The sequence below is a fragment of the Dunckerocampus dactyliophorus genome, chromosome 14, assembly GCF_027744805.1.
Source record: "Dunckerocampus dactyliophorus isolate RoL2022-P2 chromosome 14, RoL_Ddac_1.1, whole genome shotgun sequence".
NCBI lineage: Eukaryota > Metazoa > Chordata > Actinopteri > Syngnathiformes > Syngnathidae > Dunckerocampus > Dunckerocampus dactyliophorus.
In genome coordinates this window covers 26814175-26837456 of record NC_072832.1, presented here as the reverse complement: position 1 = coordinate 26837456, position 23282 = coordinate 26814175, and the positions used below count along the sequence as shown (strand labels likewise).

The 23282-nt window shown below is 43.3% G+C and overlaps 1 protein-coding gene across 5 annotated transcripts in view; it reads right to left on the bottom strand.

Moving 5' to 3' along the window:
• The window catches only part of dlg5a (discs, large homolog 5a (Drosophila)), a 77312-nt gene extending 54334 nt beyond the window's left edge, over positions 1–22978 (bottom strand). For 2 of the 5 annotated variants that reach the window (XM_054797886.1, XM_054797888.1), the window contains exon 1: positions 20604–22978. In XM_054797886.1, coding sequence (XP_054653861.1) covers positions 20604–20910 — 307 coding nt within the window. In that variant the 5' untranslated portion in view covers positions 20911–22978. The remainder of the gene's footprint in view (positions 1–20603) is intronic. The other 3 variants (XM_054797889.1, XM_054797887.1, XM_054797890.1) reach the window with 2 other exon arrangements.
• Between the last annotated feature and the right edge of the window lie 304 nt (positions 22979–23282).

Below are 23282 nucleotides of genomic sequence, written 5' to 3'. Positions count from 1 at the left end.
GCATTAGCTGCCAGATATTCTCAGTGGCAAAAACAAATAAAGGGAGTGCATATACTTGTAGTACCTTTTTTTGCATGTTGAGCTTCACAGCCTTTTAAGCTAGCATGCCATAATATAAACACACACACACACACACACACACACACACACACACACACACAGAAATATATAGCTGTGCACGACTCACTTGTTTTATGGTCTGCTTAAGTGAGGCGGGAGGGAGGACGTGTCAGTACAAAGCCAAAAGACGGGAAAGCAAATTTACATCCCTGACCTCTAAATCCTGGTTATAGTGGCATTTATGGAGTATGGAAGCTATTGGATGGAGGCAGTGACGGGTCTTACTCCATCTTCACAGATCAATGGTAAACCAAGACACACACACACAAGAACACACCATTTAGGTGACAGTCCTTCCTCGACTACTGGGAGGAGGGGATTCACAGTCATTGATTGGTTCACTGGGGTGGGGGGAATGGCTCTCTGAATGTTCTGAACTCCTGTTGAATAATGGAAGACTTGTGCCATACAGTAGTAGTTCACCGCCCATTTTAGCAACCAACCATTTGTATCTTCTCACGGGACACCACCATAGAAATGAAAGTTGCATGTAGGATATCATGTACAGCGTGTATAGCGGTAGAGATGTACTATTCTCTAAAAATGACTCGACACTAGAACTACATGGTAAAACCGTGTAGCCTTCGGTCCACCCTGCATGGGACAATCCACCTTATGGACTGTGGGGTTTTTTTATGTTTTGGCAAAAAGCCCTCCCCATGACATAATGTTCCATTTCCCACACTGTGCAAATTTCAACTGAAGGCCAGTCTGCCCAAAAGTGAACAAAAAGACAAGGCATTCGGCTACAGAGAATCAGACAGAGTACATATCAGAGGGTATAGGCGACAAAAGCTGCGCGGTCTCGCCCATCCGTGTCGGCCGTGAGCGGTGGATCTCCTCACCTACGTGCCGGCCGGTCCCCCCGCCTCCTGGCCCCAAGGTCAAGGTGCGGTGCACCTGTTTTTGAACACTTCCCCTCCATAAATGGGACAAAGATGAGGGCATAACATAAAAGCAGCACGCTGCCATTGTTCAGTAGGGACACGAAGGGTTCTGCAGCTCAAACTATTAAGGCTGCACGTCAGGTAAGGAACTTGACTACAAATAAAAGAATCATCACTCTGTTCAAACGCTTACGGACGCATTTGCACCTTCCTAAAAAGAGACACTGTAAACCGGGGGTGTCCAAAGGGCGGGCTAGGGGCTTGTTCTTTCTTCTTTCTAATGAGATCTATTATTAGATATTACACTCATTTGCTTTGTCACCTATAACACAAAGCTTATACGTATACTGTAGCTTGTAGTACAATATACTGGCCTACATTGGTTTACTGTTACCATCCTTACTGGACACATCTAAAGAGGACGGAAAATTGTAGCCCAAATACCAAGGTATGGACCGTGGGTTACCTGTACCGTTGCACCGAGGCCTGTCACGATAATCAATAAATCAATTAATGACATGATAAATAAAAAAAACGGATAATGTTGCCAGCCTCAATATATTCCCATGTGCATGCGTATTTGTTTTTCTCCTCTCTCACTACCAAACATGCTGGATGACAAGGAGGTTCACTTTGTGCATCTGTCAACACCTGGGCGTGCTGGTTCTATAGCGGAATAAACGAAGCGAGTGAACCCTCCTGACAGTCATTCAGGCCCTTTTTGGTGTCCACAGTGTGCCGGATTAGTAAGGTAGTGCACACACAGCAGAGTAAGCGTCGTGAAACAAGCAAGCAAAGGCAAACATGAATGAAGCCATGAAAGTGATCATTTCTAAGCCGAATGCCACAGCCATAGCGTGAGAATATTTCGGTTTAAAAACAGAATGAACATGGTGAGCCCATGAACACCCACAAGCCTATAGGTCACATTTCTGAGCAAACTTCGAGTATCATTTGAGGATCTCATTGCCTGGCCGAGTGTCCTGGTTTTCGGTGGTCAAAATATAGTGACCCTACCTAAGAGGATTAAGGCAGTGCCAGATAACAAAAAGGTGCTCACACTGAATATTGACACACCTGCTGCACATTGGCTACTGTAAAGTACATCCGAGTTTTATATCGTGTTATCCCGAGAGAAGTTAGAATCACGTGCTGATGACCTCACTTTTGTGAGTTACTGCAGGCCTGAGCTGATGTAACGCCGTGCTTTGTGAGAGCACAAGTCAGCAGAGACTAACACTGGTGTTACCATGTCAACAATGGCCTTTGTCACGGTCTCAAAGCCAAAGATATCCCAGTGAGATTAGGGAAGAACTGCTCCAATCCAAGACCGCAGATCAACTGATGGCGTAACGACGTGACGAGCAAATAGCAGCCGCATCGCAGTTCCCGGGAAGACTACAACGCATTTCAATGAAGCTTGGCTCCTCGGCCGTACCGATCGGTACATGCTGGGTGATTTAAACCGCCGCCGGCCGCCAGCAGAGCACCAGCGTGGGAATGTCACCAGAGACACCAGATTAAAACCTCCAGCTACACCCAGGAAGATTTACCCATCAGTGATGCACTTCATCAGTGTTGTGTGTGTGTGTGTGAACTTGTTCCCTGAGGCAAAAAAAGCCTCAACAAGACGGGGCATTTAAATGTCACCATGTTGCGAGGCCAGGCTGGCTGATGGCTCAACACAGAAAGGGAGAAGGTGTTAAACTGTGTTCATTTCTGGCTGATGTTACTTCAGGACACTCGCAGCAAAAAGGAGTCGCTTCCAGTTGCCCGATACACTCCCAGGTTAGAAGACGTCGGGATTTTCTCCTGCTGTGATTCAAACCTTTTGTGCCAAAACAAATCATTTATCTCACATCGTAGACATGACTTCACGTTATCAATAATACAGCAGTTACCGTCTTGTCGGCCATTCGCTAACGCAGGGAGTGTCCAAACGTTTTTCCAGCGAGGGCCACGTTGTGAAAAATGAAAGGATGCGACTTTGCCACCTTGATATTTTGTACATGCTATGAAGTCACATACAGTGGTGTGACAAAGGGTTTGCCCCCATTCCGGATTTTTTTTTTTTTTTGTGCATGTTTGTCACACAATATTTTTGCTTTATTCCCATAATATTAGAAACTTTTTACACAACCTAATTTTCCAAAAATTACAACTTTATTTTATTTTGTTTGTATTTCTTTTCTTTACTACTTCAACTCCACATTTTTCCTCATCATATTACGAGTTTATTCTTGTAAGTTTTGCCACTTCTGCTGTTTGTTTGCTATTTCAACTTTCTTCTCGTAATTATGGCTTCCTTCCCATGTTTTGACTTTATTCTCCCAACATTTAATTAACCAAAAATTACAACTTTATACGTCGTTCTGTTTCTTTCACATCATGTTACGACTTGAAAAAAAGATGTCTTTTTTCTGTAATATTTCAACTTCATGCTACAAAACTGACATTATTTTTCCTCACATTACTATGTTATTCTCGTAAAATTACAACTTTTTCTCATTAGATTACAACTTTTTTCTCTCTTCATAGTTTGACTTCATTGTTTTAAAAAGACTGCTGATTTTTCCTTTTTTTAGTTTTCTTGTTAAATGATATGTTTAGAATGTGCCGTGCGCTTCGGACACCTCTGGCGTAGACATTAGCTGACGTTATAAATGATACAGCAGTTACAGACTTTTGAGCAATCTTGCAACTGAATCATAGTCTGGGGGTCTGATTTTTGATTTTTCGGCATTTTTCTTGTTTGGGTCCAAATGATGTACTGTCTTGCTCCGCTGTCTTTGGTTCAGCTTGATAGCACAGAGGGACATGAAGGACTAATCAACTGATTGTTAAGAATGTTGGTTGACTGTGTGTAATTGATTAGTTGTGTCTTGAAGCGACTGAGATTCAGCTTCAACTAGTTTGCTGTCTAAGGAAGTAGAAGACAACGTTAGCTACAGTACGAGACGGTAAACCACAGCCCATGCAGTCCTCCGCTAGGACAACACCTCCGGGAACCATTATTCTGCTCTGTACTGCAATGGCATGGAAAAAGGAGTTCAGAACATTTTTGCATCCCGCCGATGAATGAATTGGCCAGCATGGAAAAGTACATTCAAATGCTGATTCCTTCGGATATGTCCATCCAAGTCTTTTGCTCCATGGCTGTGGGACCCGGACATCGACCAGTGACTCCTTTGGTACCAAGTCCCTAAGGAGGACTTGGGAAAACCAATGGGAGGACTACAGCATACACTAGGTCCCCAACTTACGAACATCCGACATGCGAACTTTCGGAGATACGAACACAAGCCGACTGGTCTATTTTTTCATGTATTTTGCCCTTTAGTACTGTAACTCCATCATTTATACTGCTACATGCTTGATAAGAAGAGGGCACTGTGACACTGCTAATGGGACCAACAGGTACAGGATGCCGTTGGGGAGAGAAAGTTAAATGGGAAGCTAAATTGTAGCTGGATGATACAACTCGGACAGAGCGTGTGATTAAAGTTTATGAAGAGTTAATAGGCCTGCTTAATTCTACACCACCCACAGAACACTACCTCTTTTAGAAGATCTGACGACGACAACGATTTGTCCTTTTTTTCCAATATCTCCTCCTCCACCACAACGATGTATGCTCGACCACTCCTCTTCAAAGGTAAATAAAATTTATCATTACATATTATATCATTTTTATTGTTGTTTTTTCATTAATGATCCTCGTTTAATATTACTACTGCATCCAAACTCATATTTACATACATACACATATACTGTATATGTATACACGTACATGTAGTACCTATATCATTGGTAATATCACCTTTTCCCCTACTTAAGAACAATTCGACATAAGGGAACCAATTGTGTTCGTTGGTTGGGGACTCAGTGTATAGCACTATAGATATAGCATTGTATGTGCACAGTGGTTCAGGTGTCTTATTCCTTGTACTTTATAAACATCAACTGATTATACTGTTGCTTGAAATCGCTCATTTTAGTGCATTGTTTGAGTTCCTTACTTAATCCGTTCCACAACTTGATTCCACACACACCTTTTCTGTAGCATAGTTAATGAGTGTCGTGTACTTTTCTAGTTGTCTCCCCACATGTCCCCACAATAAGTTAGATATGGTAATACCAGAGAGCAGTGGAGAGCATGGAGTGATTTTTGGTCTAGAACGAATTTTGCTTTGTTCAGTATTGAGGTATTTCTAGCCACTTTATGTTGTATATTTTTAATGTGAGATTACCAGTTCATATTATCTATTGTGACCTTGAGAAATGAATTTTCGTTGACCCTGTCAATGTGTGTTCCTTCAATGTGTATTTGCGCATGTGTATCAGCACTTACTAAATAGCATTATTTTAGTTTTACTTAAACGATTTTACTTAACCATTCGATACACAACTACGATAACTCAATCTAATTTTATGTAAAGGGACATGAATTTTGGATTATTTTATTCAAAAGTAATAAACAGAAAGAGAAAGAGAGCAGTTGTCCCTCTGCACCTTTTACCTTCTCCCACGCAGCACAAATAGACTGCTATACAGTATTTTTAGCCTTTTTCTTTCACCTCATATTTGCTCCCAAATGCTGATACTATGTGGGAATGCATAAAGGTAAGATTTGATGAACTTATTGAGTGCTAATGTGCGTATTTGTGGTACACAACCTCTCTGAAAAACTAGTCCAGGCTGGTACTGGTGGATGGTTGCTCTGTATTCATTTCATGCTTTTAATTTGATGTTGTTCCTGTCATAGTTTTACACAATCCACACTGGTATGCCAAGGTACCACTGTATAAATGACAATGAAAAATACGGGCAGTGCTTCTGTACCTTCCTGTTTCTTCTCTGGCAAGTCGACGACGACATAGTCTGTGACAATTCCAATCATAGCGACAGTAACTTTGGTCCTGTTGCGTTGTGAGAGCCATCTACCAGGACTTGAAAGCTAAATTTACCAAAGAAAACACCCCTTTCTTTCTCAGTTTCTGCTCAATATTTGCTCCTGCTTATAGCGCCACGGTGACCGCTGCTTCCTCAAACTACGGTATTGGCCGAGGGTCAAACAGGACGTGTGCACGTTAATCGCGCGTCCAACCCCCCCCCCCCCCAAAAAAAAACTGTGAAACTTCCGTTAACGCATTAGCTTTGACAGCCCTACTGCAAACACAACTTGGTCTACAATCTCTCTCCCTTCTCACAAGACGTGCAACGGGCCCAACTTCTGCTGGGCCCACAATCTGGGCAAAAAGCCAGGGAAGCCTTACTGCGAGTGTAAAAAGGCTGGGCCATCTGATTTCAGAAGTGGACGCTAAGCATAAACATAAGAGACGTCCAACGTGATGACTCCATGAGCAAAGATTACTCCGCGGCACACGGCGCCTGACTCACAAGCTCCACGTTCTTCAAGGCCTCTGGTCAAAAAGAAGAAAAAAACCCACCCACATCTTTTCACTGTTGGCTTTTTCGTGCTGTTTGCTCTTTGACGCACAAGATAAAAATGATCTTCCTCAAATAGAACATAATAGTCATGAAGACAAAGAAAGGTCTTCGGCGCGGCAGACCTGTCATAACGACTAAGCTGCAGCGATGCTGAAACGTCCCCCTGAGTCCTATCCAGTCCGCTTTATTATCAGCAAGCCATTACGAGTCTCCTCGCTACAAAATAACCCCCGCGCTCGGCACAAAGAAGACATCGCTTTTGTCCCGAGCAGCTTGCCTGTGCCAAGAGCTGAAAACGGAAAGGGTGAAAAATGTCTTCCCAGCGAGCGCTGCCAAAGGAGCCGGCGTGAGAGTGGAAGAAACCCACAAGTGGAATTTTTTGGGATAATCTTTCCAACATTCCTTTCATCTGTAATAACAAGGGCGACTGTGTTGATTCAGATAGCCTTTTCACGGTGTGCACAGATAATTCGGAGATTACGCCATAGCTTTTGTAAAGGTCACCGGTCGGCAGACGCAGAAATGCGCCCGTAAGAATGTTGTCTTGAGAACGCTATATTTAGATTTGTTGCCAACAAATTCAATATAAGCCACAAAAAAGGCTACTGAGGAGGGTTATGATGTGAGGAATGTGCAGTTAAAATATAAAATATTGAAAATGTTTTAAACAAAGGGAAATTATTTATTAAATAGTCCATCCACTTGTCCTTAGGGTAGCAGATTAAATAGTCCACTAATTAATTCAATTTTAAAGTATATTGAAATGATTAATTAATTATCATTATTTCATTATGACCAACACATTTTGGATTTTTAAATAAATATAATGACATTTCCTTATTGGCATTTTTTGGTTTAATTTTACAAAATGTAATGTTATTTTTATTTATATACTGGCCATTTAATTCCTGCTGCAGCAGCAAAAGGAAATGCCATGGAGTGCACCCTTTCCCGCGGTACTGCAATACGTTTGTGATGGCATCATCTTATAATTTGCATAACTGGCCGCTGTGTGCATGTGGGAGAGGAATAACATTATGGAAGAGAAAAAGTGAGCAAAAAAAATGAGGGCTGTGAAATGATTAGAAATTCCAATCAAATTAATCAGTTTTCAAATTAATTAATCATGATTAATCACCATTTGCCACTATGTGTGAAATATGCCCATTTTTACTGTATTTTACAAACACAAAGACAAATGTCAGGACAGGATTCTATGTATAGTCCTGTTCAAGGAGCACTTGATTTGCTCACCAGCACAGTATGGGTAATCGCTCCTCATTGGAGCATTTTTTTTCATTATCAGTTATTGTAGCTATTTGTTATCGGATTTACTGGTATGACGTCATAATTCCTCATATCGGCCTTATAATTATCAGTCGGATAATTATCATGTACCCCTGGTTTAGAGCTGCTGCTGACCCGCATGTGGGTGCGTGATGGGGGAGGGGCCGCAGCACCAAGCACCAAGCACCAGCTGTTTCTTTGCCAAGTTCTTATATTCATGATTGTCTTATACTTGGGTCGGTGCAGTAATAGAATCTGTCAAAGTCATCCATTAAAGCGGTAAAAACAAAGTGCATCACACTATCTAAAGTCTTGCATGACGCGGCCGGACAAATGGGTAAATGGGTGAGGGGTTGGTACAAATGAAGGCATTGAAGATTAAACAGACGCCAAAAGCCGCTCTGGTTGGATGAGGACAGGAAACAAGAAGAGAGAAATTGGATGGTAAGGTAAGAGAAGGTTAAAAAAATAAATAAATAAATAAAAATACAAGTTGTTTATTTCCATGACATCACCCAGCTAGTAAACATACGTATTTCTACTGGCGTTTCTTCTACAGGGCTGATCATTAGGAAGCGGACGACGGTAATTAAGGCTTGTTGTACCGTGCAGCCTCCAGGTTGTGGTTTGCACAGAACTGCCAGCAGATACACAACCACTTTCACAGCAAAAGATACTCAGGAGAGATACTTAACAGGACGGCAGGATTCAAGTGGAACAATAACGCAGACACCCTGTGGGCACGCTAAGGTCAGCCTCTTCGTGCCATGTTTTTCAGGCTTTGATTTATTGAGCAACATCTCTAACCAGCAGATCCATACTAGCTAGAGGAGCTAATTGCAACTAGTGATTTTTTTGTTTGACTCGATTATGTCTTCAAAAACTAACCACAGGCAATTCTGTGTTGTTTTTTTTTAATGCACACCATTCCGTAGAAAGCCACATATGATGAACCCTTAAGAGGTTGAATGAATATACTGTATGTGAGGTTGTTGGTTTTAGAACATTACATCTCTCTTCAAGTAGCCAAAAATGGCAAGGCTGCACAAAAAAAAACACAAACTGTCCCACAGAAAAAGACTGAAAATGACATTGTTGGTCCCACATTTACTGTATAGCAGTGTAACTAATACAGTCCTTCATCTTCACATATCAACTTGGACTACTGGCCTTCAATGTTTCATCCTTACTTGTGCACCAGATGGTACGTTTTCCTCATTCAAAGCACGCAGAAATGAAAGAAAACACAGTGGAGACTGGTTGTTAAAAGGCTTCGTGTCGCAACATCCATCCATCCATTTTCTATACCGCTTCTCCTCTTTAGGGTCGCGGGGGCATGCTGGAGCCTATCCCAGCTAACTTCGGGCGACAGGCAGGGTACACCCTGGACTGGTGGCCAGCCAATGGCAGGGCACATATACCTGTAGACAAACAACCATTCAAACTCACATTCATACCTATGGACAATTTAGAGTCGCCAATTAACCTAACATGCATGTTTTGGGAATGTGGGAGGAAACCGGAGTACCCGGAGAAAACCCACACACACACACAGGGAGAACATGCAAACTCCACACAGAAATGTCCAAGGGAGAATCGAACCCAGGTCTTCAGGGTTCTCAGGGTTCAGGTCTTCCAGGATCTCCAGGCTGTTACATGCTAACCACTAGACCACCGTGTGGCCTCGTGTCTCAACAATACACGATAAATAATACTTGGTGTGTATTTCACGCAGACATAGTTTTACAAGACGGGTTCCTTTAAATTGGAAAAAAATATTTATAAAAAATATTTTTACTGCTGTTTTTGAGACGCTGCCACTTTGTATCCCGAAGACAGCTAGCGAGTTTTGTGTCAAACATCTTGGCCTAGTCAGAAAAAGACAAAACAAGAAGGAATAAGGGAAAAAGGAGAACAACACAAAAAGAAGAAAAAGGAAAAAAGATGGAAAAAAAGAAAAAGAAAGGGGTAGAAAAAGACAAAGAACAGAGGGGAAAAAGAAAAAGAAAAGGAAGAAGAAGAAGAAATGTATTTGATGGAAGGTGGTATTATGTAAACATACCCCTTCATACAGTATCATTCATATTTGATTTATTTATCTATTTCTGGTAACTTTAAAGTAATTGGTAAAGACTGACTTGTTTAAAGTGAAAAAAATATGAATTTGCTATTTTTCCAGCAGTTTTTGGGAAGCTGACATTTGTTGTCACGAGGCTTTTTCAAGGCGCTGCTGAGGGTGAATGGAGCTAAAAGTGCAGCCTGAGCAGAGATCGTGCAGCACGATAAAAAGCACAGAGTGACGCTCTCTCATACAAAACGCGATGCACTCTAATGCCGTCAATCAAGCTAAGCAGAAAGGACAGCAAACTGCGGAGGAACCGAAGGCTTCCTCTTCACACCGGGGATGCAGGGAGGACGGACGCAATCGCTGAGGAAGAGCGAGCAAGGTGAGTGACGGTGTGCGTCATGGCGTGACAGCTCCTGACGTGCGCCGAGAGGGAGAAAGTGGGGCCGGGTCCACCCCATGGGAGATCTCAACGGGAGCATCGGGGTCATAACTCTGTCTTGTCTTTTCACTGGGCTTTATGGAGTGGGACAGAAAGTGGGAAGAGAAGACACACACATGCACAGGGTCTACGTCCCAGGCTGCTGTTGTACACAGCAAACTGCTGAGCGGGCAACTTGGGTCTGCTCCGCACAAAAGGCCTGTTGTCTCCTACCCGACCCTCTTTCTATCACCCCCACCCCCGCCTTACTGGCATGCTCCATCAACGTGTACAGAGACAAGTATGCATCCTCTATTACGTCGTACAAATCATTCTAAAGAAATACTACTCTCTCCTATAATGGATGCCGTGCCTCAGTTAATCAGCGGATGCGTTGTCCAGTTGAAATGTCCTGGGACTGGTGTGGTCACACGTGCTCTGCGGTCGTGAGGCCAGTTGGATGCACTGTCAGTAGAAATTGCGTGCAAATGCTGAAAAGCTGAACTGAAATGTCGAATGGATGTTGAAATATCACCGACCCAGGATGGAACCAACAATCATCAGGTTACGAGATGAGAAATGCTCAGTGACACGCTGCGAGAAACAGGCCTTTTGTGCCCAAAGAAAAAGCTGCACATCTTTATGTTCCGCTCGTCAAAGATGGGAGCGAAAGATATAGTTTGCATTCCTATTTTTGTTGTGTTTATATTCATTAGCATAGAGTCCCTCGCTGATGTCGCTTCTTCACCCCAAACAGTATTCTACACTTGTAACTAGGTGTCAGTAACGTTACACTGATCAGACAACAGCCGCCGCAGGAAGCAATGTCAATGCTAACGTGTGCCATAATATTATGTCTACTGTACTGGCTAATAGGAATGTAAACGTGCCTATGGCAGGGGCGGGCAAACTTTTTGACTTGCGGGCCACTTTGGGTTAAAGAATTTGGCAGTGGGGCCGTCATGTATGCATGTGTATGTGCGTATATATATATATATATATATATATATATATATATAGTCAAACTTGTCTATAGCGGCCACTAGAGGGAGTCTGCAAAAGTGGCCGCTATAGACAGGTGGCCTCTATAGACAGGTTGGTGTCCAGTTTGAATGTTGGCCAGTCGAGGAAAAAAAAGAAAAAAAAAAGCGAAAATAATAGTAATAATAATGTTGACCAGTAGAGGAAAAAAAAGAAAAAAAAGGGAAAAAAATAATAATAATAATGTTGACCAGTAGAGGGCACTGCGGACTGCGGATAAAAGTTGTACAGCACTACTAGGCTTGTTATTATCATGGCTCATGGTTTTAATTCATCCTGAACATGCATATGAGTCAAACAGTAGCACATCACATAGTACAATTCACAATTTTGCATGTCCAAAAAGGAGTAGGAAGAAGCAAAGCTTATTTAATCCTACCCCTCATCAGTTTCACATCAGTTGCAATACATTTATTCACCTCTTGTTCTTCCAAGTGTACTTTGTAGGTCTACATGACAATGTAGTGCAATCATAGCCAAGGTTTTTACTTACTAAAAGGAAGCTAGGGGCTTAATAATAACTGATAGAATATATCCACGACCCACAGAACAAAGCTGTGCTAGTAATGTCTTACGCTTGTTTTTAATATTTTACTTTTTATACGGCAGAGTGTCATTACAGCTTTAGTTCATCAGGAAGTGACGGGAAGTGACGGTGGGCGTCCCGAGCAGGAGAGCTAGGCTCAGTGCTAGCTGTGAGTTTGGAGAGAGTTGGGAAGTGTGTTTATGTTGGCGTGGATGTAAAGTCCTGCAGTGTTCTCCGCTGTTAATAAAGCCATTAAAGTGCATCGGCGACGTGAGTCTCTCCTTCCCCACAACAAGCGGCATTACAGTATTGACCAGTCCACACCAGGAAATAAACGGTGTCATTTCATACAGGCATTGGCTGGACAGCTATGTAGTGGGGCTTGTTTAACCTTTGCCTTGTGGGCAAGCAGGAAGGAGAGACGATGCTGAGAGATGTGTGTGTGTTCTGAGCTGCTGTCTGGTGGCCGTGTTCAAGAAATAAAGTTGGCAGAAGCAACAGGAGAAGTTTCCTTCTTTGCTTCGGAGCTGAATAACACTGACAAGTTAACAGACTAGTAGCGAACGGAAAAGAAGACAGCTTTGTTTGTGTGGAATACAGAAGATGAGGACTTTGATGGATTTGTGGATGAGGACTGATGAAAAATAACGTGAGTACATTCTAAAATACTTCAATTAAGTACAACCTAACTCAGTTTTGCTCCCGCTGCCGCATGCATGCTAGCATATGTTTTTTTTTTTTTTTATTGTAACGTCGCTGGGAGCACGTCCTGTTCCCAGCCTACTTTGCGGTAATGTTTTGGTGCAAATGCTCTTAAAGTTACATGTTTGACCAGGAAATAGCAAGCTCAAAAGAAGACGGCTTTTTTATGTGGAACAACTGACAGTTTGTGTGGATCTTGTGAATGATTGTGACTGAGCTAGGACTCAGTAATTAAAGTCTACACACGACGGCTTCATTGATTGAAAAACGAAACTTTTTCGTGCATGAAGCTTCTACTTGAGTTGGTAATTTGGCCGCTAGATGCAGTCAGATATTGACCAAGGGAGACAAAATGGGTGGCCGCTGGCTGCGTTAGACAGGTGACTGCTATACACAGGGTCTATAACATGTAAATTTGCTGGGGGGGAATTTTTCAGTGGCTGCTATAGGCAGGTGGCCGTTCTATAAAGGTGGCCACTAAGACAGGTTTGACTGTGTGTGTGTGTATATATATATATACACATACACACACACACACACACACATATATATATATATATATATACACACACACACACACACATATATATATATATGTGTGTGTGTGTGTGTGTGTGTGTGTGTGTGTGTGTGGCATCAATCAAACAGAACAACATACTTGCTCTCACGGTGCAACAAAACAACTCAACAAACAAAGCAACACATCCACAGCAAGTTAAAGCATTGCATAAATCGACTACTTGATAGACAACAACTAAGCACTAAACATACCACGTAACTTAAAACTGTTATTTCCAAATGCCCGCAAGGCATGCTGCGTAGCCCAGCTGCAACAACATTAACTATGAACGATAAAACATTGGATACGTAGCGTATGTTAACGCTTCCTTGTTTACTTCTCTGACAACCCAGCAACAAACATGGAAAAACGCTGCGAGAAAGAGTACCGCAAGCTACCCAGCATGCCTTGCGGACGTATGGGTGTTTTTTTGGCATGGGTAATACGCTTAGATATTTGTTTGTATCCACACATGGTGCAGTAGGGAGGTTACTTTGTGCGTTGTGTGTTGACGGGATCGCTTTTTTGTATAAGCTATACATTGCATGTGTATTTTGGCAACTCAAGCGTGCCACAATAGCACTGCAAGTCATGTTGCCAGCTACAGCTTCAATGTTAAAGGTTTAAAAAAAATGGGGTGTTATTTCATGTCTTGAAGGCTCTAATAATGCTAAAAAGCGTATTTAGAAGGTCATGAACAGGTTTTCTATGCTACAAAAATATTCCATTTACAAAGAAGGAATCCTACTTCTTGGAAATTCTGGAACCAATTGCCCACAAATGAACGAGGGATTACCGTATAGCATTTGATCACGTATGTGTGACAAAAATACCATTCAATATATAAAAATGCATTTGTACAAATGCAGTTCTCATCTCTGCTAAACTGCTCAGCCCCTAATAAACACTTGCTACTCTCTGCAGTTGAGTACATAAACACCCACAGTCGTAACGATATGGTAGTTCCTCTGGGGATTGGCATAAGACAACATAAAACTAAAAATCAATTCAGTAAAAAAAATTAGCTGTTGTTTTTTAATAATATTTCTGGAGGACAGGAAAAGACCGGAAAAGACTTCAAAAAAAAAAATTTCTCCTAGGCCTGTCACGATAACTAATTTTGCTGGTCGATAATTGTGCTATAAATTCTCGTCGATAATCGATATTACCGACAACATTTTGTCAGACCATTTTTTTTCCATTGTCATGAGAGGTACAATTCACATTTGAACCACTAGATCGTACTCCAGTATAGTGTACGGTGTACCTGTGTGAGGCATTAGCGTGACACACAAGTTGGCTGTATGTATGTTTGTGCAATCTAGCCAGCGACACTGTCTGTGAGAGCGCACCATTTTGCACTATTTTGTTTATATTTACTTTGCCGACCAAACTCCTCAGTAAGCGTTGGGACAAAGGCTCCGATGCCCCAGGCACCTCCATCTGTAGTTTTTGTTCCCAGTTGAGAAAACTGTTCGTGTCAGTCGTCGGTGTTCATGCGCTGACCTTGTTCATTCTGTTTAATACCGAACTATTTCCACACTGTGGCTGTGGCATTCGCCTTAGAAACTATCGCTTTTGTGCCATCATTCAAGTTAGCGCACGCCGGCTCAGGAAGCTAACCTGCTACTACACAAGGTAGGAGAGGAGACGACAGGAGGGTTCACTCTCTCCATTCATTCCACTGTAGCACCAACGCACACAGACAGCTGCAGAGTGAACCCTCTCGTCATCCAGCCTGAAAGTGAGACAAGGAATACAAACACAATGCATTCAAATGACAATTTATCAGCGTTTTTTTTTTATCATCACTCGATTAATGTATTTATCCATTATCGTGACAGGCCTAATTTCTACAAATATGGGCCTCATCTCTCCTGAAAGATGCTACTACTACTGAACGACTATGACTCTCAGCACTATTAACAGGAAATCATAACAAATATGCCCGTTATGACCATTTAAAAAAAAAAAATACTGTTTCTATTCTGCCTGTTCTGAACTCCTGTTTCAATGCCAGTGTTGCACTGAGTAAAATAATGCTGTCCAGAGGAGTCGTTGTCGTGTTGGTCTTCTTCCGCCAGCAAACTAGTTGAGAACAGCGCCTCTGCTGGTTGCATCCAAGTGCTGCACTCCATGTTGCAAAGTGGAGGTTGAATTCAGGGGAAAGGAGGACAAAAGCAAACTGGCCTCACGAGGACAAGGTGGATGCTGCATCCTGCCAGGCTGAATTGTGCTGCTCTCTGCGAGAAATGTGTTTATATCACATGGCCGTGATATTCCAGCATGCGCGTGTGTGCGTGTGTGTGTGTGTGTGTGTGTGTGTGTAGGTCCATCTTCAGGTCGCATCTCAAAACCAGGCTGTGAAATCAGCTCGCAGCCATTTGCATAAATATGAATCTGATTACATTCACTTGGCGGACGAGGATGTGCTCTTGTGACAGGGGTGGTGAATGAATCTTTCTGCCCCGCAGTTTAATTAGGAGGATTTGTCAAGACGTGAGACACCAGTCCCTCCAGTATTCTGACGCACAACACGGAGTGAATAATGAATGACTTTGTTTGTATGTTGTTTGTCTGCAGCAAGAAGCGTGTGAAGGAAGTTTGACGGGCAAAGCGATCAGAATTTAGAAGTGGAATGGGACTCGGTAGATAGGGTGCAGACCTCCTGCGAAGTTACGACTGTCAGTTGAGGCAAAATGTGAGTGCAGTACTTGGATACAAACAGCAGAGGCAGCACATCTCCTGTTGTTACACAAATTGTAAGTGTACCTAAGCATATCGGAGTATGGGTGAGATACAGTACATTGGCACCCACAGCCTGCTGGCGCCATGGCCTCCAGCGAGTGCCACAAAATCGGGGAAAAACATTGCCTTCAACAGAATTATATTAAAATGAGTTATTACTCTTAACTGGTTAAATGGAAAAGCTTGCATGATTCAAATGTAAAGCAATGCCCAACTAGTAATAAATAAGACTCCTGCTCGAGCAGTGTCACAGTAAATATGTTCCCTAGGGAAACTTAGTGAGTAGTCTAGTGCAGGGGTCACCAACGTGGTGCCCACGGGCACCAGGTAGCCCCCCACGACCACACGAGGTGCCCGCAAGCCTGCTTTTCATTCAGGTTTTCAGTTAATAATGAAAGAACAGTAGAAAGAAATGCATTGTGAAATACAACATGTGAGTTGTGGACACCAGCATTTTGTTCATGTTCTGGTAAAACAAGCATATCCGCTTTGTTTGGGTTTAAAATAAGCTCTGAAAATAAATGTTACAAAAATGAGTAGCTCTTGGCCATTTTCATTTTGGAAAAGTAGCTCCCACAAGGAAAAACGTTGGTGACCCCTGATCTAGTGTGTCTCACCATCTCAGCATCTTCTGCCTAGTATTTGTCATTTCGCAATTTTTATGCTTAATTTAGGCCAAGAACAAGTGTGATTTGCTGAAATATGCATTATGCTACAATATTGAAACAAAAAATTCAATAGACATATTCAATGATATTAAAAGTAGTGATTACAATTAACTTCAAATGGAGTGCCAAACCCGCACGGTGGTCTAGTGGTTAGCACGTTGGCCAATACAGGAACAGCCTGGAGATCGGGAAGATCTGGGTTCGATTCTCTTGTGTGGAGTTTGCATGTTCTCCCCGTGTGCGCGAGGGTTTTCTCCGGGTACTCCGGCTTCCTCCCACATTCCAAAAACATGCAGGTGAGGTTAATTGGCGACTCTAAATTGTCCATAGGTATGAATGTGAGAGTGAATGGTTGTTTGTCTATATGTGCCCTGCGATTGGCTGGCGACCAGTCCAGGGTGTACCCCGCCTGTCGCCCAAAGTAAGCTGGGATAGGCTCCAGCATGCCCCCGGGACCCTAATGAGGATGAAGCGGTATAGAAAATGGATGGATGGATGGAGTGCCAAACACGACCAGTCCAGAGTGTACCCCACCTCTCGCCCTAAGTCAGCTGGGATAGGCTCCAGCATAACCCTAGTGAACATAAGCGGCATAGAAAATGGATGGATGGAGTGTGAAACAGCAATGAATTTGGGACCACACTACACCAATCAATCAAAATTGGCGACCCCAGGAACTAAGTACACTGTGTACACAATACATGGTGGCCTTTTATTGTGGCCAGTCTCATCAGCATCTTGATATGCCACACCTGTGAGGCGGATGGAGAAATGCTCGGACAATATTCTGACTAAAGTATTGGATTTGAGAGACAAGTTTTGTGGAAATCAGTTAAGAAACAACCTTAAGGCGCTGACAACATGGTGGCGTGTGTATCTGCATCGGAATGGCATATCGTGCGTGACTGTGCGTGCATGCAGGCTCAGCTGGCAAAGATGGCGGAGAATGAGAACAGACAGGCGTCATCATGCGGGCAGACCGAGCTGAGAGCAGGTTGCTATCAGCGAGACTCATCACACACACTCATTTACTCGCCGTCCCTATATGCAAGAACAGTGCGCTTGTGCCCCCGGAGGTGCTGGGCGAGAGGCTTGTCCTTGCTCTCTCTCTCAAGTGCACTTAAAACGTGGTAATCGCATCAACTCGAATCACGACACCAAAGATAATAACAATAATATTAAAAAGAAACATGAGCGGAGTAGAAACAGAGGCAGCCAGCAGCAGAAGGGGCTGTGAAGGCGTGATAAAAGCGTGTCTTACACCAACACTTTATTCCAGCTAGAGAAGAGAACCGGGCCTAATCCTCTGTTGAATAACGTACACACTACCAACACGCTCTGGCTTTGCAAAGTGCAGGTCTACGCTGACAACCAGCTCTCTGCACTCCACTAAAGTACAGTTGTACCCTTTGGCTTACAGGACGTTGTCAGTAGGGGCCAAGATAGCAGTCAAACCTCGGTTTTCCAGCGCCCCACTTTTAGTAGGATTTGGTTTTCAACTCAAATTTTCACCTAGCTGTTTCCCAGGTTCTCGTCCAATATGGTGTGGCATTGGTACTCCCGGCACTGCTTGGATCGCACACCCGACAGCACATGCGGTGCTACTTAGTTGACGCAATACTACAGTATCCTGTAAGGCTCATTCATTTCAAAGCGTTACACAAACTAGTCTGTTGGCCGCATCAACGATAAATTCCATCCTGGCCAAGCAAGAATAAATCAAAGAAGCTAATGTTGTAAAAGGTGTGAACAAAACAGAGATCACAAACGATGGAAGATACCGGTGTGGATCCCCTGCTCCTTATCTATTTCATTTGTCATTTATAATCATTTTTTGTTCATATTTTGGGTGTGTGGAATGTATTAATCAGATTAACATTATTTCCTGAGGGAAAACACCAAGGTACCACTTTAATTCTAAACCCTTGACTGGCGTGACAGTTTGGAATCATACCTACTGTACCCTTCAGATCGCTACCTAATTAAATATGGTTAGCTTGGACTCCGATTATCTGCCTCGCCGCTTAACCTAACATGCGTATTTTTGGAATGTGGGAGGAAGCTGGAGTATCCGAAGAAAACCCACACACGGGGAGAACATGCTAACTCCAGTCTCCACACAGAGATTCCCAAACGGAGATACAAACCCCAATCTTCCAGACCTCCCGACTGTGTGGCCAACATGCTAACCACTAGGCCACAACAAGCTTCAGATTACTCATCTAAGAAAATAAGTTAGATACTGTAGATGGATAGATACTGTAGATAGATAGGGATGTAAAAACTATCTATCTAGCATGATTAACATGTTTATTTCTAGCCATGTATCCTCAAATGTTATGCGGCAAAGGCAAATTCGGTACCAATGCCCGACCAGAAGTGGACATGTCAAATGTAGGTTTGGGCATCAGTTGAATTTGAACAGTCCCGGTTCCGAATCTGATCCCTCGTTTCAATTCCGATTCCTAACGATCCTCGATTCCTTTAAGAGGCAGGGCCATAAAAGTTTGCATGGTTTAAATGAGGGCGCCAACCAAAATTATTTTAGAATGAAATGTCTGAACTTCTCCATGACTTGTTTAATGGTATGAACTTTTTTTTTTTTTTTTTTTTTTTTTTTAAATCAACTTTACTATGAATTTCTTACAGGACTATTTCATTTTCAAACAGTACACAAACATCAAAGCATTCAACTTGAACATAAATGTTACGCAGTTTCGTTTTACCGGAGTAGACTTTCACAAAAGATGTTTACTTTTGAAAAGTAGTTACTTTCTGTGCTGCCTCAATGTTTGCGTAAGCTATTTTTTATGACACCCCTATTTTGTTACCACAAGTAAACAGGACATAGACCTAAGCACTCTTATTTTGATGGCCGGAAGTGTGTTGTGTGAGTTGAGAAGGTCCCTTGATTGTTGCTAACAGATGGACTGTGCAAATTAAACTTGCCTAGCCTTACCGTAGTTCCTGTCCTTTACTTACACCAAACTTCCACATCAGCTAGCATCCTGAAACCCTGGCTGACATTAGCATGAGAGAGCCATCGTTTATTGTTGGACTTCCCTGGTTCTGACGGCTTCGAGGAAGTCTGACGAGGTACTGTGTTACTTCTACACCACGAATGTGTGAACATCCAAACTAGGAATCGAATTAAAAACATTCGAACGATCCCGGGAGAATCAGAATGTTAGTCCCGGTTCCCATCGGCGCTCGAGACTCGATGCCCAACCCTAAAGCAATGGTTGACCAGTACAAGAAATACCAGCTGATTTTGTAGGTGGAAATCCAGCAGTAGTGAGCACAGTCATGGCGAACCCTCTAGGTAGCATGTAGTGAAAAGGGGGCATTAGAGGCCCTGGGCCCTTGTGGTCTCAAAAATGACCCATATGGAGTATATGATTGCACACAGCGTGACAGCTCCATAATGTGTGTAAAGAAACACACAGGCACAGAGAGAACAAGAGAACACTGGCAGCTGCTTAAAAATGAACAGTATTTCAGGATCAGCGTTAATCTGCAGCGGCAACAATCAATACAAGAGGTATTACGACTTCAGGAAGGATTGGCGGCAGTGGACCTCAATGTTTCAAGCAAAGCTTCCGGCTATAGCGAACCCGCTCCGCGCGGTGCATCTGCATCTCCTGCTTACTATTTGGGTCTGCGGTTGTGGCTCAGTCAGATGAGGCTTTCACGCACAGATGGCTCATTGCCGGCAGTCAAGCGCAGCTACAAATGAAATGTACTTTAAATACGGTAAATCAGGTTCGCACTCCCGAACCCGTAGGTTGTAGGTTTGTAAGCGTGCACGCGCCCCGTGCATGCGTGCAGGTGCTGCACAGTGGTACCCCCGTCGTCATGGAAACAAGTCAGCCGACCTAATGTGCCGTGACCTTAGCACGCCACCGATGGCGAACTTGATGCTGACGTTGGCGAACTGATGGTCGTCTCCTTTGGATTACATCACAGAGAGGACGTTTAGGAAGGGCTTGTGAGTGAAGCACAGGAAAGACTGGCACTATGTAGAAAGAGAACTACATGCATACAGATGGCCACTTTCACATCATGTCATGTGCACAACACAACATCGATGCACCAGGTCACAAGAAGGGGTCAGAAGTGCTCCCTTACCGGTGTTGTGGTCCACAGGTCCCCCACCGTTGCTGCTGCTGAACAGGGCAGTGTGCAGGTCAGGGTACGCCTTCTCCAGGGCCACACACAGGTCCAGGAAATGGTCGCTCTCCTTGTTCATCAGCATCTTCAGGAGGTGCTCCACTTTCTCCGCGCTGGACGAGCAGTTCTGGTCCAGTTCGAACCGATCGAGCTGGCTCAAGGCACCGGAGACGATGAGCAGCTCGATGACTCTGTCGGCGTCTGTTATGGACTCCAGTAAGTTCTGGTGGCACTGGTCGAGCAACTCTTTGTGCTTTGGCTCCATTGCTACTTGTAGTCGCCTTAGCTTGTCCAGCTAACGCAAGGAATATCCTTAGCGAAATTAAAAGTACCGAGAGCTTATGGAAGTCAGCTTACTATCGCGGCTTGCAGCAGAAGTTCGCCGGAGCCACCGCGGCATCGGGAGATGAATGTTTACAGCAAAAAGGCACAAGGAGCCATATTTGTTGCCCAAGGCTGTTGACTGCACTAAACAGCGATACATTGTCCCATCTTTTTTACTCTCGTTTGGCCTTTCACGTCGTTTTTCGCCTCGTTTCCGTGTGTGCGTCAGCCCGACACATTTCCCCTCTTCTGGTGTAGCGTTGAACGCGCTCGGAGACGACTCTGCTGCTGGGAAAAAGTCATGGAAGTCCGCCGCCGTGCCTCTGCTCCACTGTATCCTCCGCCATGTCTGGGCAACTCAGCAGCTGCTGTCCGCTGTCAATCAACGCTCCGTCGAATGCCCGTATATGGTCACAGGGGGCAGGGTTTGACAAAAACACGCCCATTTCTTCAATGGGCGTGAATATGACTTCACGTTACGTCGAAATAAAAAAAAATGCCAGCTAGAAATGTGGAAAAAAAGAATGTGACACCCATGAGGTCAATTTTCATTACATTTCTAATTTAAAAAATCCAATATAAAAGGTGAGGTTGTTTATCATTTTATTCAATACAAACGTATTTAATGTTAATTGCATATCATAATTTACCATTATCTTTGTTATTATTGCGTTGTTCATTTTGCATATTTATTTTGTCCAGAGTCCAAACTCAGCTGGGATAGGTTCCAGCTCACTCATGCCCCTAATGAGGATGTAAAATGGATGCATGGATGCCTTGGTTAACGCCATTCATCTGTTCCAGAAGGCCCGACTCAAACCAAAACGGACTCTAATCAAAGCAAATTTTCCCATAAAAACATAATGTAAATCCAATTAATCTGTTCCAGACACCCAAAAATGTTAACACAAAACACATTTCATAGACGATAATTATAGTTTTACATGCAGAAAATGATGCAAAAATAATTACAAATGACAACTGAACATTTAACATCATTTTTATCCGGCTTTGTTGGGAAAAAAATCCCAGAAAACCATCAATGAACAAAATAACGCAAATTAAACACATTAGTCTGCTCCAACCACAATTTGCAGAAATGTAAAAATATATCAAACTTCATTATATCATTATGTGGCAGCGACGTCGCAGAAGTGCGCCGGCGAGGATGCATGGTGACGTGTGCTGTGTTTGACTCTGGCTGCCGTGTTTTGTCATTGGAACCTGAAATGAGTGTTATGGATGTAAAATGAGACACAGAGTTTCACCCTCGATGCACCACGGAGTGGATAGACTGTTCAGTAGATGTGTGTGCACCGCAGCCAATGACGTAGCCACTCTCTGAAGTGACGACGATCTTCTCTTAAAGCCGGGAGGTCTTGCACCCTTGTCTTGGTACGGTCCATCGCCCTTTTCCTTTGTGCAGTCCATGTGTTTGTTACGTGGTGTATCTCTCGACAACTCTGATATAAACAAACGCTGTCGTCCTAAAATGGCGCCCGCGGCCCTGAATGCATAGCACACTCACGTGCAAATAATGTCCGATTTCAGACGGCGGCGTAAATCAACCGGACGGTCTTTTGGATGCTAAAGAAGCGAGCGAACACAAGACAAGGCAAAATTTGAGTTAAGATTTGGGTATGTTAACCAATGCGCTAACCGGGGTGGACGTTACCCGACGTACCGCCACATTTGCATGCGTACTTTACTATGCAGCAGCCACAGCTGTTCATTTCATGGGACATACAAGGCTGCCATTGTACAAAAATGCCATTGAAAAAAAAATCTGACATTTTGTGAAAAGAAATCATAAATTTACGAGCATTAAAGACATGCATTTCCGAGAATAAAGTGGTAATATTACATGTCGTACGTGTCGGAGGGAAAATAGAGCACAGCTCTTCAGGAAGGAAGGAAACTTTCCTCTTGCTTCAGGCAAGCTTTTATTTAGAACGTGGCAGCAAAACACAGCAGCTGAGAACAAACAGATTAGCATGGGTTAGCATCATCTCACTTCCGCCCTCCTTACCCCGCCCCCTCCACACAAGGCCCACCTTTTCATTCCTGTAACGTAAATATACAAATTTTATTCTCTTAAATTGACAAATTTATTCTCGGAAATGTATGACTTAAGTCTCAAAATCTCAGATTCTGCGAGGGAACTTCAATGCTCACGTTGGCAGCAACAGTGAAACCTGGAGAGGTGTGATTGGGAGGAACGGCCCCCCTGATCTGAACTCGAGCGCTGTTTTGTTATTGGACTTCTGTGCTCGTCACAGATTGTCCATAACGAGCCCCATGTTCAAGCATAAG